Below are 16,712 nucleotides of genomic sequence, written 5' to 3'. Positions count from 1 at the left end.
GTGCAGTGTTTTGCCACTGCATTACAGTGTGTAGTTGTATCTTTTTGTTTATACGGTACACTTTATTTTGCAGTAGATTTGGAGACTCTGTGACATTATAATATGTTGTCTGAGATTCCTGTTTTTTTCTTACATTGAGAAAATTGACACAGTGTTAAAATTCATAGCAGTTTTGTTAGTTTGCAGTCTTGTGTTGCCTTATTACAATTGCTGATTTTTTTTTACAGCGCTTAGATCCAGTTCCTAGTGAGCCAAAACCAGAAATACGGCACATGAGGTCTCACAGTTATGATCTATATGGCGAATCTGTCGGTAGACCTGGTAGTCGAACGGGGTATGCTGATCCTCATAAATTCTCACATTATGTGAATTATGAACAAATACAGCAGCATCTACGGTGAGCATTATTTTACCCATTTTAAGAGCTTTAGTAATTAGATGTTTGATGAGTGTGTGAATCTTAGAATTACTGATGATGCAATATCTTGAAGTAGAGCTTTGTTTTTATACTGTGTGTTCAGTTTTTCTAGTTTTGTTGCCTGAATTTCATTTTTTCTACTTCCAAGAAAAGGTCATTGTTTTTTCTGTCTGAGATATAGCTGTAGAGCTTTGTTTTTTCTTTGCCTACTAAGTACCTAACAATGTAACGGTGATGGTTGGGGTGAAGGTTCTCTTTATGCAAGTTTTTTTGTAGTAAAATGAGAAGAAAAAGTTCTGATGTTAGTATGTGAGGAAGTTTGTGTGCAACAGAAGCAGATTTAGGAGTTAAGACATTTTAGAAATTTAATAATATAAGAATTGTACAGTTGATGTTACCTCAGTTTTCTATGTGTACTAGAAATGCCAAAATAGATTCACAGACATGCAGAGATACTGGTATTTCAATCTTTTACTGGAGGTTAACTAAAAGGAATAATGTTTTTTTTATATTTAATATATTTTTCACTGTAGAATTAACATGCTATTAATATTAAATGTTAGGACAGCATCACTGTTTGATCACACAATATTTTCATGTGAGGACACAGGTGTTTGTACATAGGGGTTTGGAGAACATTACATATTTTGGTTGAATATTCCTAATGTTGGACTTGGTATTCGTGTTAACACATTTCAAGAACTAACAGTGTTTATAGTAGCAAATAGCTTTATGTACACTTTTATAAGTAAAGAATAAAACCAGTGCACCGAGGTTGTAAAATGCTCGCAGTTTTATAAAAAACAAAGATTTACAAATTAATTTAGCAAGCTTTTAACTTCATACAGTAGTTTCATCAGTACTGTGCAGGCATTTGAATTGAAAATTTTAATTAACACTCAATCTATCGTCATTTTTTATGTACAAAGTCATGAATGACCTGTTTATATGCATTGTGTATGATTGGCCTAACAGCATCTGGTTTTGCAGAAGTAATGAAGTTAAAAATACTTTGTCGTGAAGCTACTATACATTTTAATCCTCACAGTACTAGCATTATTGGCAAGGTCAATGGTTTTAATAAGTAAATTAGTGAAATAATTGGGATCAGTGACCTTATAATGAAAGGGTGATATTGCTATTCTTTAATTTTTGTAGTTGATACTCGAGATTATTACACTTCATGTTAAAGATTACCTTGTGCACTTGTTCTGGAGAAATTTAGTTATAATCCTTTCAAATATTTAGGTTACACATATGTTGTAAACTTCTTTAGTCTCTAAATTACAATAACAAAAGTATATACTGTATTCTGAAGGCAAAGGATCAAGAATTCTATTTCAATTGGATAGCTGCATTATGGAAGGGAAAAGTTTGAAGTAGGCATACGGATAACAGAGTTAAGCTTGTGATTATTGAGTGTTTGAAGTATGTTTATATATAAAGCAGCAACTGGATAATTTTGCTATTGTGATAGATTCATTTGTTAAATTTTTCAAATTATATGAAGTAGTAATTGTTCTTGAGTAAAGTATGATTTACTATTGACAAGTAGGTAAACCTAGCGATTTGAAAATTGTTCTTGGTGGCGAAGTATCCTCATATTAGTGTGTCATTATGATAATTTTGTATCAGTGTTTCAAGTGCCAGACCTATTCAAGATATATTCACTAACTTTCACAAACACAGAACCCAACATCTGCTACTGCTGTCTGTGATATTTGCACTTACGTATCTAACATGCTAACATCTAGTTATGGTGATTGGCCTATATCTACTTTTGATCACTTAGTTATTATTCTAGATCATCACGATATTTATATTTCTATTTTGCATGCAGCAAGAACAAGGAGCAAGAAAGGCTAAAGAAATTAGCTAATCAGCAATACAAGGACTTTAAGGATAAGCAGACTAGGTGAGATTTTTATGCCATTTTCTTAGATTTCTTTACAGAGTTTACTTAACAATGGGTAGTAGAAGGTTGGTGATGCTGAGTATCCAAGTAATTGATTCATAGAAGATTTTAACGAAATAATTCTTTTAATTTTCATATAGTATGCTAAATTTTATTGAGCTTTGTTTAATGATAACAAAGATATCATTCTGATAAAAAAAACTGTTGCAGTTTTCAATGTAACCAAAACACCGTATTTTAGTCTCATATAGTTTTGTGCAATTCATCAGGAAAGAATATTTATGCATTCTTTAGTCTGAGAATTGTTTTTATTATTTCTAAAAGTAAATATCAACATATCAATGTTGAATTCTTTTATGAATTGATTTGGATTGTATGATCTCAGTATGTAGCAGCATTATGAATTTTTTTTTAAGCTTATGTATGTGATGTTTTGTACTGTATTTTAATTTTGAGCATGTTGTATTAATGAAGTATTTCTATTTCTTTTAAGATTATTCCTTTTTTGTAAATGTGTGTGTTTATATGGACACCATGTACTTGATGTAGAGGAATATGGGAAATTTTGCTTCAGTCACGGCATACACAAGTTTTGTTCAAATTGCAAAGTAAAAGTGAATTCAGTATGATGCTTGTTGTCCTTATATTACCTTAGGATAATCTCAATGTTGTAAGTTAGCATATCATACTTGGTGTTAAATTGCAGATCTCATGTACCAAAATATTTTTGGCATTCACCCTATCTAAATCACTATGTTATAGTACTTTATTTTTATGCTTATGATTATTTCTATTTTTCATAAAGCTTTTTGCTGAAATTATAAATGGACTTTTTTTTTTTTATATATTTTAGTTTTTATGGAAGACTTGAGATCAACAGAGCACTCAATTGGGGAAGGATTAATATTTGTTATGCAGTAAATGTAAGGGGGCTTAGGCACATCAGACTCACCCATTTAAATCAGTGATTTGGTTAACTTGTCTGATAATTTCATTCCTCTCATCGGGTAAGCTTGTGGAGTGTGTATTGCACCTTTATCTAGTTTTATCAGTGAGATTCAACATAGGATCACAACTTCTAATGACAATGTTAAACTTATGCCGAGGTCCAAAATTATTTGGTTTGCTTCCATATTTAATGATCGCTGATTCTAGGCTAAAAATATGAATGAGAGAGAAACAAGAAATTTGTTGAATGATGGTTGATGAGACATTGTACAGATTTTGGAATGGGCATGTACTTGACAAGCGGTAGAAAAAGTGGTGAAGTTCTCCTTTTTTTAATTTTTTAGGGCATTGGCTTAGTTAGACTAGGCATTAACTTAGTTTGATGTAGGTTTTTTTTTTTTAAGTTGTGTGTATCACCTCCCCTCCGCTTAAGAGGTGTTATTCAGCTTCTTCTATTCAGTGGTAAGATTCATGGTAATTAACATAATTTTAAAATGAAAATTTTATTTCCATTCTTAAGTCTACCCTCTTTTATTAAGGCGATTCTTAGCTTCTGTGATAGGCCACATAGGGAGGGAATAATGGTGGGGTAGGAGAATATGTAGTATGGAGGGTATGATGGTGGGGTGGAGGAATTTCTTTTTTGTTTTGGGGTCCTCAAGCTTGCACTTCCACGTAAAGCTTATTCTATTCATGGGTTGGTATGAAAGTAAAAAAGTTTTGACAAAGGAAATCGTATTTGTGAGGAAGTGCTGTGGGGTTTTTGCTCACCATATTTGATTCCCTGTTCTGGCCTTTTACAATTAAGTCCGAGGAGACCACGCATAGCTTTAACCCCAAAAATTCAATTTTGTTTGCCATGTCTTTTCTGCAGTCAGAAAATTATTAGACCAAAACAGAAAAGAAATGGAGAAATTAAGAATAAGCTATTAAAGAAAATGCTAACTAAATGAAAGATGAATAGCAATGTTAAGTACAGTAATGACTGGTAAACAATAAAATGACACATGTTAACCCTCAAGAATTTTTTTAAAGCACTCTACTGTGCAGTACTGTACCTATTTTTCCCCTACAAGTTTTTTATCATAATCTTAAGACTGGTAAGCATATCTAGATTATAGACAGCAAGTTTTTATCCAACAAATTAAGATTAGAGTCAGCAGCTGAAGACTAGATAGGAGAACAACACTGTACTTGAAACAAGGCAGAATGGAAGAATTAAAATATTTCTTCTGAATAGATTGATCACTTGAAATCTTGACTTGCAATAAGCATGTATTTTATGCAATTGAAGAAGAAACCGACCGAATGAGTTTCTCAAAAGTAAATTTGCAATCGAGAATCAAACCTAAATTTTAAAGTTGTACTTGGTTAAAGAAACATCTATGTTGAGATCTCAATGTTCAGGATTGTACCTACGTACAATCATACTGTACCTTGAGGTTAGTTAGGGTTTAACTTCATGCCCAAGGATTTGAACCTAGCACTAATTTTAGCAAGATCTCTATGAACGGATTCAGCAACCCTAGCAATACATTCAGGAAATGGAATCGAGGCAAAGAGAGTAGCATCATCTGCATATGCAATGATCTTGTTTTCTAGGCTGAACCACATATGTTTGAGGAACACCAATACTCACTATGGTGCCCATGAACTGCTACTCTTTACAATCTATTACTTAAAGATTCAATAATGAAACTAAGAAAAGACCCCCTAACTTTACTTATTTGAGTGAAAATCAAAGGTCAAATGATTAACACTGTCATAGGCAGCACTAAAATTGAGGCCATTCATATGCACTTCCTGGCCATAATAAAGGGATTTCTGTAAATCATTGGAAATAGTAAAAAGTTCATCACATGCTCCAAGGCCTTTTCAAAAGCCATATTGCAAACTTTGGATAATAGGGGAGTTTTTGGAAATGGGATGATAATCAGCAGGGCTAGAATTACCACAAACACCTATACCTAATGAAGTAATATTACCAACTCACAAGAAAGTGCAAAAAGAACCTCTTCTTGCTAACTTGAAGTAGATAAGGGGACAACTTAGGAGCTAATAAATCAGCGGTCTTGTTTCCGTTGTAGCTCATGATGGGTTTTTTCTATTGATAGTATATGTCTAGAGGATTAGGTTAGTAGAAGCTGTTAATACAATCCTTGTCATCTATTATACTTCTTTAAATAATTAGGTCTACAATTATTATATGTTGTTTACTTGGTGTAAGGTTGGTAACAAAAGCACTGAGCTGGCCAATACATAGTGTAATGTTAAATTTGAAGCCAACACCATGATAAACCTAGAAGTTATGTAAAATTTCTAACTGGGGAATGGACATTGATATTTTCTGGTTTTCTCTACCAAATTTCTAAATTAGCTAAGCTTATAAATCATGGATAGCTCTCGATGGAACTTTAGGTCTTGCTTTTAGCTATTGTTCTGTTTTTTAAGGTAAAATTTTTCATTGTGAGATTTTATCATAAATACACTTTTTGGATGTAAATGCCCAGTTTCTCTACACCAAATTTCACTTACATATTTAGTTCCAATTAACTTCATAAACGTACAGTTTATTTTATATTGATTTTTTAAATTGGTTTTATATTCAAAATTTTTTGCCATAATCTTGTATTTGTGTATATGTGGGATAATGGTATTTGTTCATTTGTTTACTTTTTATTTCAATTCGGTCACCTAAGGTGTTGGTATTACTAACTACCTCCTGCTCCCTTTTACACTTTCCTTTCTCCTAATTTCCTTAAAGCAGGAGGCTGCAGGAGGGTAACCATGGTAACCTGTTGCACAAACTGGAGGAGACGTTTATTCACGAATCTGTTCTTGCAAGGTATACTGCATGTACTGGTGATGCATGGAGCATGTTCATTAATTTTAAACATTTCTCCATATAAACTGCAGAATTTCATCTATTTGTTAACTGTATAAAGTATTTATTCCCTTCAACTCTGCCATAGTCCTTTGTAATAGTGAAAGAGGATTCTTTTCGTTAACTTGTACTTTTAGTTTTATTAGTTCAGAATAGTTTGTTTTAAGGTCTTGTATGGAGAAGGTCTAAGGGTTAAAAGATTTATTCTTGAGAGTAAATTTATTTATTTATTGAATCATCAATAATTCAATAGTTGCCAAAGTTACTCAAGTTTTTGCTGTAGGATTTATTAAATACATAGTAGTTTTATCTAGATGGTGGTCTGACCTTTCATACTGTATTGTACAATGTAAGGGTCTAAAATAGATTTTTGGGTTTAGGAATGTTTAAACTTATCTAATAACAGATATTTTATTACTCTGAAGCCTTATTTGGTTCTATTTGTTTTATAAGTAATTTTTATTTTTATTTTATAAGTAGAATATCTGTTTTATTGATATTAATTATCCAGTTTGAACAGTGTAGAATTGCTTGCTCGATGGGATGATGTTGGTAATAGTAAAGTCATGAATCGCACATTTAGGAATGATGATGTTAATGGTAAAGTCACTTGACAATCCGAAGGTAGATATTACAATATCTAAATGACCACTTTAACATTATCTTGGATATGTAGCAATTTTTTATCACTTGGTAAAGCTGTAGCCAGTTATTGCAATTTGAGAGAGAGAGAATATCAAGTGTATTTCTATTTTGAAAAGAATAAAAATTAGCAAATCTGTTTGATAAGGCAGCTTAGTGGATAAGATGCCCTCCTAATTATTCATGACTTGCAAAGTCAGAATGTACAGTATATCTACATCAGACAATAGGCAAAGGCGTTGTGTAATAGCATCGGAAAAGTATTGGAAGCTATAGTTTTTGTAATGCTTAAGATTTAAACTGTAAGGGTTTAGTTGATGCAACTAGTTTCCAAATATAAATGAATGGTAACTGAAAAATATAAAACTAGAAATTTAGAACTGGATGTTTTGAAATATCGGCTACTGTGGAAGTACTAATATAGTGATCTGAACTATATCTCCAAGAATTTGTGAATACTGTATAGCTTTATTTTTTTTATTTTGTTCATATCTTAATTTAAGATTATCACTGCATTTTAGGGTGACCAAGTGTGAGCTTTGTAGGTGTTGAATTTATATCATTGGATCATAGTACGTAGTTGGATAGGTTTTCGCTGAGCAAGGTAGTGATATCATCATCAATTCCTACGCCTATTGACGCAAAGGACCTTGGTTAGGTTTTGCCAGTTGTCTCTATCTTGGGCTTTTAAATCAATACTTCTCGTCATCTCCTACTTCATGTTCATGGAAATGGGAAAAGGGATATAGGCTGTAATAAGTTTGTTAGCTTTCAGTTTTCTTTGTTAGGAATATAGGGGATGAACTTTAGTGTCTTTTCCTGTAATTGTCATACTTTTATTATAATGATAGTTATAGTTAGTGTCAATTACCATTTCTTACACTCATTGTAGATATTTTGAATAACCTAAAAAAATTATTAGCAGCAAAACATGGTGGTAAAGTAAAGGCTTGACATTAATTGTACTTTAGTGCATGACCTGAATTTATTGAGTATTTACTGTACTTATGACAAAAAATGTTAACTTAAATGTGATGAGTTATTTGGTACTAATAGGTAATGGACAATTTAAGCATGTAAATTGATATGTTTTTGAAAGTATGGTATGAAATTTTTAATTAAACAATTTAGTAATTTTTTATTTCATATTTAGATTACAATATCAGTTTAGTGCAATTTCTTAAAATCCACAGTGCATTGCTATGACTTCTATGAGGCAGGTTGCTTTGTATAAAATATATTGCACAGATTTTCAGCCGTATTCAGTAAGATATGACAATTTTCGATACTTTTTCATTTTTTACCTGATATGCCAGTGCAGTGGTTGTTAATAAGTCTGTAGTGAGATGAAGTCTTGTGCAAAATTGAAATATAGGGATCATTCCAAGGTTAAATTCTGAAACATGAAAAGCGTTTAAGACTGTCTTGGATTTTGTTTCATACCATATTTATTTTTTATTACCATAATGTAATTAAAAGTACTCTAAAGTATTTATTTTTTATAGTTCAGTATAGAAGTCTTATACACTATTCATTCAAGAAATGTATTAGATTATTATTTATTTGAACCTCTCCTGATATTCATATACTTCTCTGTAAGCTTGGTTTTTATTGACATCTATCTTTAAAACTAAATAAAATTTCTTATCTGTCAATAGACTTTTGCCTCTTGTAAAGTAATGACACAATCTAGCAGTTAATGGCAACCATTGATGGCTTGTGAAGCCACAGGTCCTTTGATTTTTCAGTATTTGTGTTGTCTTTGGCATAACAACACTCCCCTATCTCTGGATTGTTTACCTTTTAAGGTTTTTATAGCATTTAAAAATGAGTTAGACAAGGAGACCCTCTCTCCTAAACTATTCACTGCATGTCAATATGTTTCTTAGACATTGTAAGTTTTTAATCAATGTCTAAATATTGCGCAAAAACTTGGATCTAATAATAATAATAATCATGATCCAAATTCTCTTTGTTTGGTGTAGGGAACAGTCCTCTGTCTTCAGGGGGAGGAGTTTAGGTAACATGAATACAATACCCAATAAGAATTTTTTTTTTTATATATATATATTTTTAGCCTTGTAGGACTCAACTCGCAACATCCCAAAATGACCTGAATAACTCACTACTGTACTGTAATATTATAGTACAGTATATATTACTTTACAAGGTAATGTTACTTTGCTACTATATATAAGTAGTCGCCACACCACACTATGTACAATATAAGTAACAACAAAACAGTTGTTTTCAACTAACAATTCTCTCTGATACTGTGGTGTACATTATATTAATTTAATGTGTACGACACTTTCACTACAGTACAGCTTAATTAGCTAAGGTGAATTGATACATCACTCATAAATGATAGCTGTCTTAGCGAAATCTTCTCACAACCCTACCAGCTCATCACCTAATACGTAGCCTGTAACTACATACAGCACTGCATTTCATATAATGTAATTTAAATGCACCATTAGTAGTTCTTTTTGAATGAATATATGAATACCCTAAGACGATTCACAGTAAATATTGGATAAAATAGACTATAGTTCACACACAACAGCACTTACTGTTTGGGAAGTTCTACACAGCAAAATCTTGTGATGTATGATGTAACCCTTAAGGCGCAGTAGTGGGGTTTAGTATTAAACTTGAGGTATACATGTACATGTACTGATATGTACACAGTACGTAATAGGTACATAACTTAACTCTTGTTGCTCAACAAACATGGGAAATGCTTTTGTAATGTTGGATGTTGGGATTGTGAGAAGAGGTCAGAAAGAAAAGTTGCGTTATGCAGGGAGGGAAATGCCACAAAGGCCGCGGGCAATGAAGTGAGGGTTGTTTGAAAGAGTCTAGCTTCATGGAAGTGTCTAAAAGCGAGGTGCCGCAAAGGTGCCTCACTGTTCATTGTATTGGTAATTATGTTTCTATGGTTGCTAACCCAATTAAGGTTCAGATCACAAAACAAATCTTTATTTTAGGCAATGGGGATATCCAGAAGAGACTAGGCTAGTTGATTATAGCTGGGATGATGACAATAATTACACGCCAGCACCAAATTCCAGTACAGTATAGCATTTAACAAATCAAGTTTTAATAGTGATGAGCTCCAAAAGCTTTTAGCTGCTTTTGTGAAATCTCAAAAAACAAGCGATTCTTTAGTTGAAGACAATAATTCTAATCAAACACATTTTATTTCAAACCCTAACCTAACTTTTTATCAGTAGTCTAGTGGTTCTAATGTTCCATTCAGTAAGGGTTCAAGTGGTTCACAACATATTACAGATTGGAGATCCTCTCATAGAGCTTCAATTACTTTAGGCACTTCTGCTGTTCAGCCATCACATTCCCGCAATCCTACCCGCTTTTTTAGACTGTAAGATTGTGAGGCAGAGTTATTAGCATGGACTCTAAAACTCTCCACTCACTGAAGTAAACCTTCTAAAGTAACCTCTTATTTATTCATACTGTATGTGGATGGAGTGCCATATCGTTTGTTTTCCTTAGAGCAAAGAGTTTCGGCTAAAGCTGATCGGTGGTATCATGTTTTAGATGGCAGTGAGCATGATATGCTTGTAAGTTCGGCCACTAGCTCATCATGGGTTAACTCTATAACAAGGTAAATAAATGATGTAGTACCTCAACTATCAAATTGATTCCCTTGCTAAACAAATGCAGGGCAGCTCTTGTACAAAGATGTTAACAAACGGGAACAGGAGAATGAGGATGAAGAGAACACACAGAACCTGACTGTAGTGAGGTATCTTTTTCAGTAGATAAATGAATGCTGGAAAATATCCTAATAAGTTGCTCTAGGTGAATTCTGATGCTGTATATTCCTTGGCGATTCCTCTTCCAAGAAAATTTATACACCTCAATTCCCTCATTTTGTTTTGGATAGAATCAATAAATTCTAATCTCAAATGCAAAGAAAGGGGACTGGTAATCTTAGTTTTCATTCAGTGTTGAAGATTTCACCACAGTGAAGGTTCACATAGAATTGTAATGATAAAATTAACATGGTACCTATGTATATACTCTCCTGATGTTCATTTACATGCCCACCTTCCTTTCCACCGACTTTTGTCAAGAGGATAGGGAATATTTTTGAATTCGAGAGTGAAAAGAAAAAGGTCGTGGGTTCTCAAGCCATCATTAGTTGCCATTAACTGCTATATAATCTCATTACTTTACTATAGGCATGTCTATTAAAAAGAAAGAAAACAGGAATTTTTTTAGGTTTAGGGGTAAATGTTAATAAAACAGTTTAATGAGAGAAGCCATATGAACATCAAGTCATATAAAAATAAATAGAAAATTATTAAAATTCTGTTTCTTTGTAAGTCACACTGATATGTAAAAGCATTAAATAAAATTCAAAATATTCAAACCTGAACTTTGGATGAGGTAGAGGATTAAAAACCTTTTAGGAGTATTCATCCTTGAATAAAAGCAGGGTCAGTAAAGAGAATGAATAGAATATAGTAGAAGTATTACTATTTAACTCTTTTCATAAGTACTGTATAGTGATCCCTATAATTAGAACTATAAAAAGTGGAAGTAGGAATGCAGAAGTTTATAATACTATATACTAAATTGCAACCCTAAATGATTGAAGTATGTTGATGGATATCAAATTAAGTGAAATTGATGTTGCTAAATTAAGTCTTGTTAAGACTTGTGTATTTTTATGACTTAGTAAGGTATTGTGCTTTATTTCCTTATCACATTCCCTATTTTAAATATACTATTGCATGTTTTTAATTTAAAAGGTTTAAATATTTTAGTACTATATTGTTTAAATTTTGGTTATGCTTGCAGTCATAGGATTTGTTTGATCGGAAAGTTTAAACAGAATGCAGTAGAAAAATTAATTTAAGATATGGTATGATGAGTATTGCTATATTAGAGGATTATTATTATTATTGTTATTACTAGCTAAGCTACAACCATAGTTGGAGAAGCAAGATGCTATAAGCCCAAGGGCTCCAACAGGGAAAAGGAAAGGAAATAAGGAAGTAAATAAATGAAATAAGAAGTAATGAACAATTAAAATAATTTTTTTTAAAAACTTTAACAACATTAAAACAGATGTATCATGTATAAACTATAAAAGGACTTATGTCACCCTGTTCAACATTAAATTTGTTCTAAAACTGGTTGACCACAGAAAGAATATGGAAATAAACCTTTAGATAAAAGTATGTTGAGAGCCATCATTTCAGAAATTTAATAAAGGAGTTTTACTATTTTAGGACCGATAATGTCATATTTACATAAAAAGTGATAGTAATCAAGTGGTCCTAGCCTAAACAGTTTAACATTAATTTCAAACTTGCTTAAACATACAATATATCAAATGTCACATCTATCTTAGAAAGAGGCAGATTGATTTTCATAAACAGACCTTATGAAAGATTTATGTTGTAGATTATTAATTTGTCGATATTGAAGGTTTGATATTAAATGGTTATGAATATTTTGACAGTATGTTGGGATAGTCACAGCAAAGCTTTTAATCCCACTCGCATTCTAGGCTTATGATGCAAGTCTGTATAGAAGGGGTTTGCTATTTTATATTTCACAAAGGTATAGATTCTATTAATAGCACTATTTTTGGTTTAAGGATACAGTACTGTTCCATAAATTACATAATCACAATTAAATTAATTCATAATTTCGGCGAGTTACATCCGCGATACCCCTCCCTCTCCCTTCTTTGCCTACCAGGGTATTTGACAGTAGGCTGTTCATTTTACCTCCCCGCAAGTTTTCACCAATAGCGAGTTTTATTAATTCAATGAATTTAGTAGATTCTCGTATTCATAGAAAGTTTTTAATAACATTTTTTTTCTTTGTGCTTTGTGTAATTTATCCCAATTTGTGTTAAAATGTATGAAAAGTTACAAGTTGATGCAGTGTGATCCAAAAACAAGCTCCTATGGTTGACTTCAGCGGGCATTATTAAATTTAGACTTCCATCCCAATACTACATAATCTCTTGATTCGTTAACATTATTTGTTGACAAAACATATATCTAAGGGAGAAATTTAGGTTTGTAAATAAGTTGTGATTTATATTATTTGGTAATCAAATGAAAACAATGATGCTATTCGGACAAAATACTTGCAACTAATAATCTAGTAGTAAACTTTTCCGAGCTAAAAGAGCACCCCTGCGAGTGAGTGCAAATGCCATTCTGTTAAAAAAAAAAAAAAAACTAAACATAAGTGTAGTGTGTGACATTGTAGAAGATAATTACTGTGGACTGAGCCAACAGAAAGAAATCTTTGCTGATTATCTAAGTACAGTAAACTTTTGTTTTCCCAATCTTCTTTTGGATGGACTGTTGTATTAAAATCACTGTCCAAACTTTGTCAAGGGATGAGTAAGAAAATATGTTCAACAAAAGTGAGTGAAAGGAAAGTTTTCGATACCCTGATACAGTGAAAGCATCCAAAATCAAGACTGCTAAAGTAATGGCAAACTATCTGTATGTTCCTCAATCTCGTGTTCTAATAGATTCCCAACCAAAGTTAGACTTGAATGTACACATCTTTATTCAAATATAGTATACAGTATAGTATTTATTATTCTTGAGCAACCGAACGGGAAATCCATCTGGAAGCTATTTTACTAATAAAAAGTGGCAGTGCAATGTCAAATATCTGTCTTCCCCTGTGAAAAATAGGAAATTGATGTAATGTATTTTATTCTATAATGGATTTTTTAATGAGTATTATGACCTATCAAGCTTATACAGTGCTCTACTTGAATAATTTTTCATAAGAAATAAGTTGTAATTGCAAGAACTGTACATGTATTCTTAATGAGGTTGTATTTATGCTCATGAAATTTTCAGAATGAGAGCATGAGCTAAGTTTGAGTGTTGGAGCAGGTCTAAATTAATTTATGTAATTAAAAATTTCCTGATCCACATTATTAATGCTGTAAATTTTACTTTAGTCGTGAAGCCCGAGAGTACCAGAGTCAGCGAGGACCTCGGGAATCAGCACGTGAACATCAGCATAGGCCTGTTAGTAATTATTATGAGTATGAGAGTGTACAGGCAATAATTTCCCACGCTCAGGATAACAGTAGTACGTCTCTCCCAAGAAGACATCATCCTCCACCCCCTGGACCCCCACCCCCAGCTGCAGCTGTAGCGGCTGCCAAAAGTAAGAGATAATTACAGTTCAATATTGCAAATGCAATGTATTTTCTTCATGTATTTATTGCAGGGGAATAGATTATCAGTTTTATTCAATCGATTTTAGCAAAAGTCCTAGGGTTTAGAAGTATTTGATCATGAAAATGCTTTTGCTTTGAAGTGAAAGTCTCTCATGTATTATGTATTTAACTTTCAAATATGCAGTGCATTTTTCAAACCATTAAGAGGGAATCTTTTATAGATCTCAACATCCAACATGTGTATACTGTACAGCATTGCGTTTTGCTGTGTCTCCATGTTGTCATCAATTTTATTTGTGATGAGGAAAGAATGTTTATGATTTTTAGTGCATTTTCCTTAAACTGTGAAGGGAGTATAGAATTTTAAACTGTTCATATTTAGTGCATTTTCCAAAGGGCTTTAAAGTTCTGAATCATATTCATATCAAACAAATCATTACCTATACTTGAATTTAAGTTCCAGGTGGATGCTTTATGATTTCAAATTTTCTATTATTTTTTATGTGCTCGATTTTTTTTTTTTTTTACAATACAGTAGTGGGCATTCTTAAGTGGAATAGTGAATAGTACGTAAAATTCTGTAGATGACCTTTAGATTTTTGTTGTTTTTTAATACTACTGTATTAGTGTGATTATATTTTCTTTAATATCATTCTAAAAGATTTCCTTTTGTCATCTAAGTGTAGAAACTTTTCACACTACCATTGCTGCTTATGTGCTTAAAAGTCCCTTTAATATTATGAATATAGTCATAAGCAATTGTGAGTAGCTTCATGAAGTCATACTTCAGGAATATGACTGGGTGACAAAACAAGGGCAGTCTAAAGATTAGAGCTAGTTAACCCAAAATTTGGGCTAAAAGGTAAATTAGTTAATTTTTTCAGATAATGTGAATAACAACATGCCCAGCAACCCAGTATTTCCAAATGCATCACAGTCTCATCCAGCCAGTATGTACAAGCAAACATCAGGGTCATCCATGCATGGTAACCAGACCATTCGCGGAGGCCAAACAATGAATCCTTCCCAGTCTGCTATACACATTAGTCAGCGGGGAGGTTCAAGTGAGAATCCTCGTGATCACCTTCGTGACCTTCCACACATGGAAGGGATCTATGGGTCCAGTTATCGACCTGCAAGCCACTTTACAGGCCCTCACCATAAAATGCCTCCCCCTCCGTCTCACCATCACACCACCACACTCACTGTTCCGGGTTCTAAAGTATGAAAGAACATGCATAATTGTACTGAAGGTGCCGAGTGAATGTTTTGTATTGTGAAGTAAATTTTACTTGTTAATTTATTGATAATCAAAGCCGAGTTTTAAATTTTTTTTTAATCTTTATTCCGAGAGATTGGTAAAAGGATTTTACCAAGTCCTTTTAGTGTGACTGTTTTTAAGTGTGTAGCCATATATATTATATGGTGCAACATTCCATGTGAGCTATGAAGTATAATACGTGTTAATATTTTTGTAAAAATAGATGTACAGATAGTAAGGGACCAAATAATTTTATTTGATAGTACAGTACCTGGACATATAATTAGGCGAGTAAGATTATTGGTTTGTAATATCCTACTGTCTTAATTTGACTGTTATACAGAAATATATATATTTTTTAAGACTTTCTCAGTAATGAGATGATCAAGTAATTGCTGATTCACAGTACTGTGAAGTGCTCCAGGTTTGGTGCCTTTCAGGATGAGAATGATGTGCCATCCAGTGTTTTGCCTTTGAACTTTTAATCGCAGATATTTTAAAATGTGATGATAACCTAATGTGTATATGGCTTTAGTATTGAATAAATACAGTAAATATATATCTATAGTGTTTATAAACTGTGTGTATATTTGAGAATAATTTTAGGTTAGCTGAATTAAAGAAAGTATTTTTAAATTTTAACAGACTTAAGTTTTTGTCGTCTATTTGACGCGATTCTTCTAGATTCTTTTATACTATTAAATCCCATTTGTAAGTTGTGCCAAAGCAATTTGGGTTACATTCCCACTAGGGCTCCTAGTAGTCCCTTAACTGAATTGGTTGTAAATGACTGCAGTATGTGGTCACCTGTTTCAGTTATGTACAGTTGTAAAGTATTTGTAAAAAGTTATAGTACTTAAGTACAGGAGAGTTTTTTTATACTATGTAAAGGAAAACAGTGTAGGCTGCTGTGCTGTTATGATATCTGCTCAAGGTGCAGCATTTTTTTATGTAAATTGAGAACTCCAATACTCTAAAAAAGAAAATAAAGTTTTAGAATAACTGTGTGATTTCTTTTAGCATCGTACAGTGCTCGTATCCTTTTCTGTGGGAAATGGCATCGTATTGTAAATTTGATTAGGTGCAATTTCCTATTTAGATATCATTGTTAAGAGATGTATCGCAAGAGACTTTTCCAGACTCTATTTCATGTCTTAGTGTTCTGAATCTTCTTAGCTTTGAAAACTTGAGCTGATCCTTTTGGACATATTTCTAACAAAAATATGAAATCAGTCCATTTACTGTAGCAAGCTTTCAGTTTTCTTAGTGGAACTCTAGGCAATAAGATCATAAAATATGCTACAAAAGTGATTTTCAGTGATAAGAATAGAACTCCATAAATGTCATCATCCTGAAAGTGGTCTTGAAAGGTCTTCGATGAGCAAAAGAGAACTTGGAGGAGAAGACATTTTCGATAGAAATACTTTGACAAGATCTGTCGAG

At 32.6% G+C, this 16,712-nt stretch overlaps 1 protein-coding gene across 20 annotated transcripts in view; it reads left to right on the top strand.

The window, feature by feature from the left end:
• The window catches only part of LOC137641452 (partitioning defective 3 homolog), a 310,783-nt gene extending 294,511 nt beyond the window's left edge, over window positions 1-16,272 (top strand). For 9 of the 20 annotated variants that reach the window (XM_068374010.1, XM_068374013.1, XM_068374004.1 and 6 more), the window contains 5 exons: window positions 228-397; window positions 2,259-2,333; window positions 6,046-6,126; window positions 13,784-13,995; window positions 14,893-16,272. In XM_068374010.1, coding sequence (XP_068230111.1) covers window positions 228-397; window positions 2,259-2,333; window positions 6,046-6,126; window positions 13,784-13,995; window positions 14,893-15,236 — 882 coding nt within the window. In that variant the 3' untranslated portion in view covers window positions 15,237-16,272. The remainder of the gene's footprint in view (window positions 1-227; window positions 398-2,258; window positions 2,334-6,045; window positions 6,127-13,783; window positions 13,996-14,892) is intronic. The other 11 variants (XM_068373998.1, XM_068373999.1, XM_068373997.1 and 8 more) reach the window with 4 other exon arrangements.
• Window positions 16,273-16,712: the final 440 nt, after the last annotated feature.

Source organism: Palaemon carinicauda, chromosome 5 (genome assembly GCF_036898095.1).
Source record: "Palaemon carinicauda isolate YSFRI2023 chromosome 5, ASM3689809v2, whole genome shotgun sequence".
Classification (NCBI taxonomy): Eukaryota; Metazoa; Arthropoda; class Malacostraca; order Decapoda; family Palaemonidae; genus Palaemon; species Palaemon carinicauda.
The sequence above is the reverse complement of the archived record's forward strand: the minus strand, read 5'-3'. Positions and strand labels throughout refer to the sequence as shown.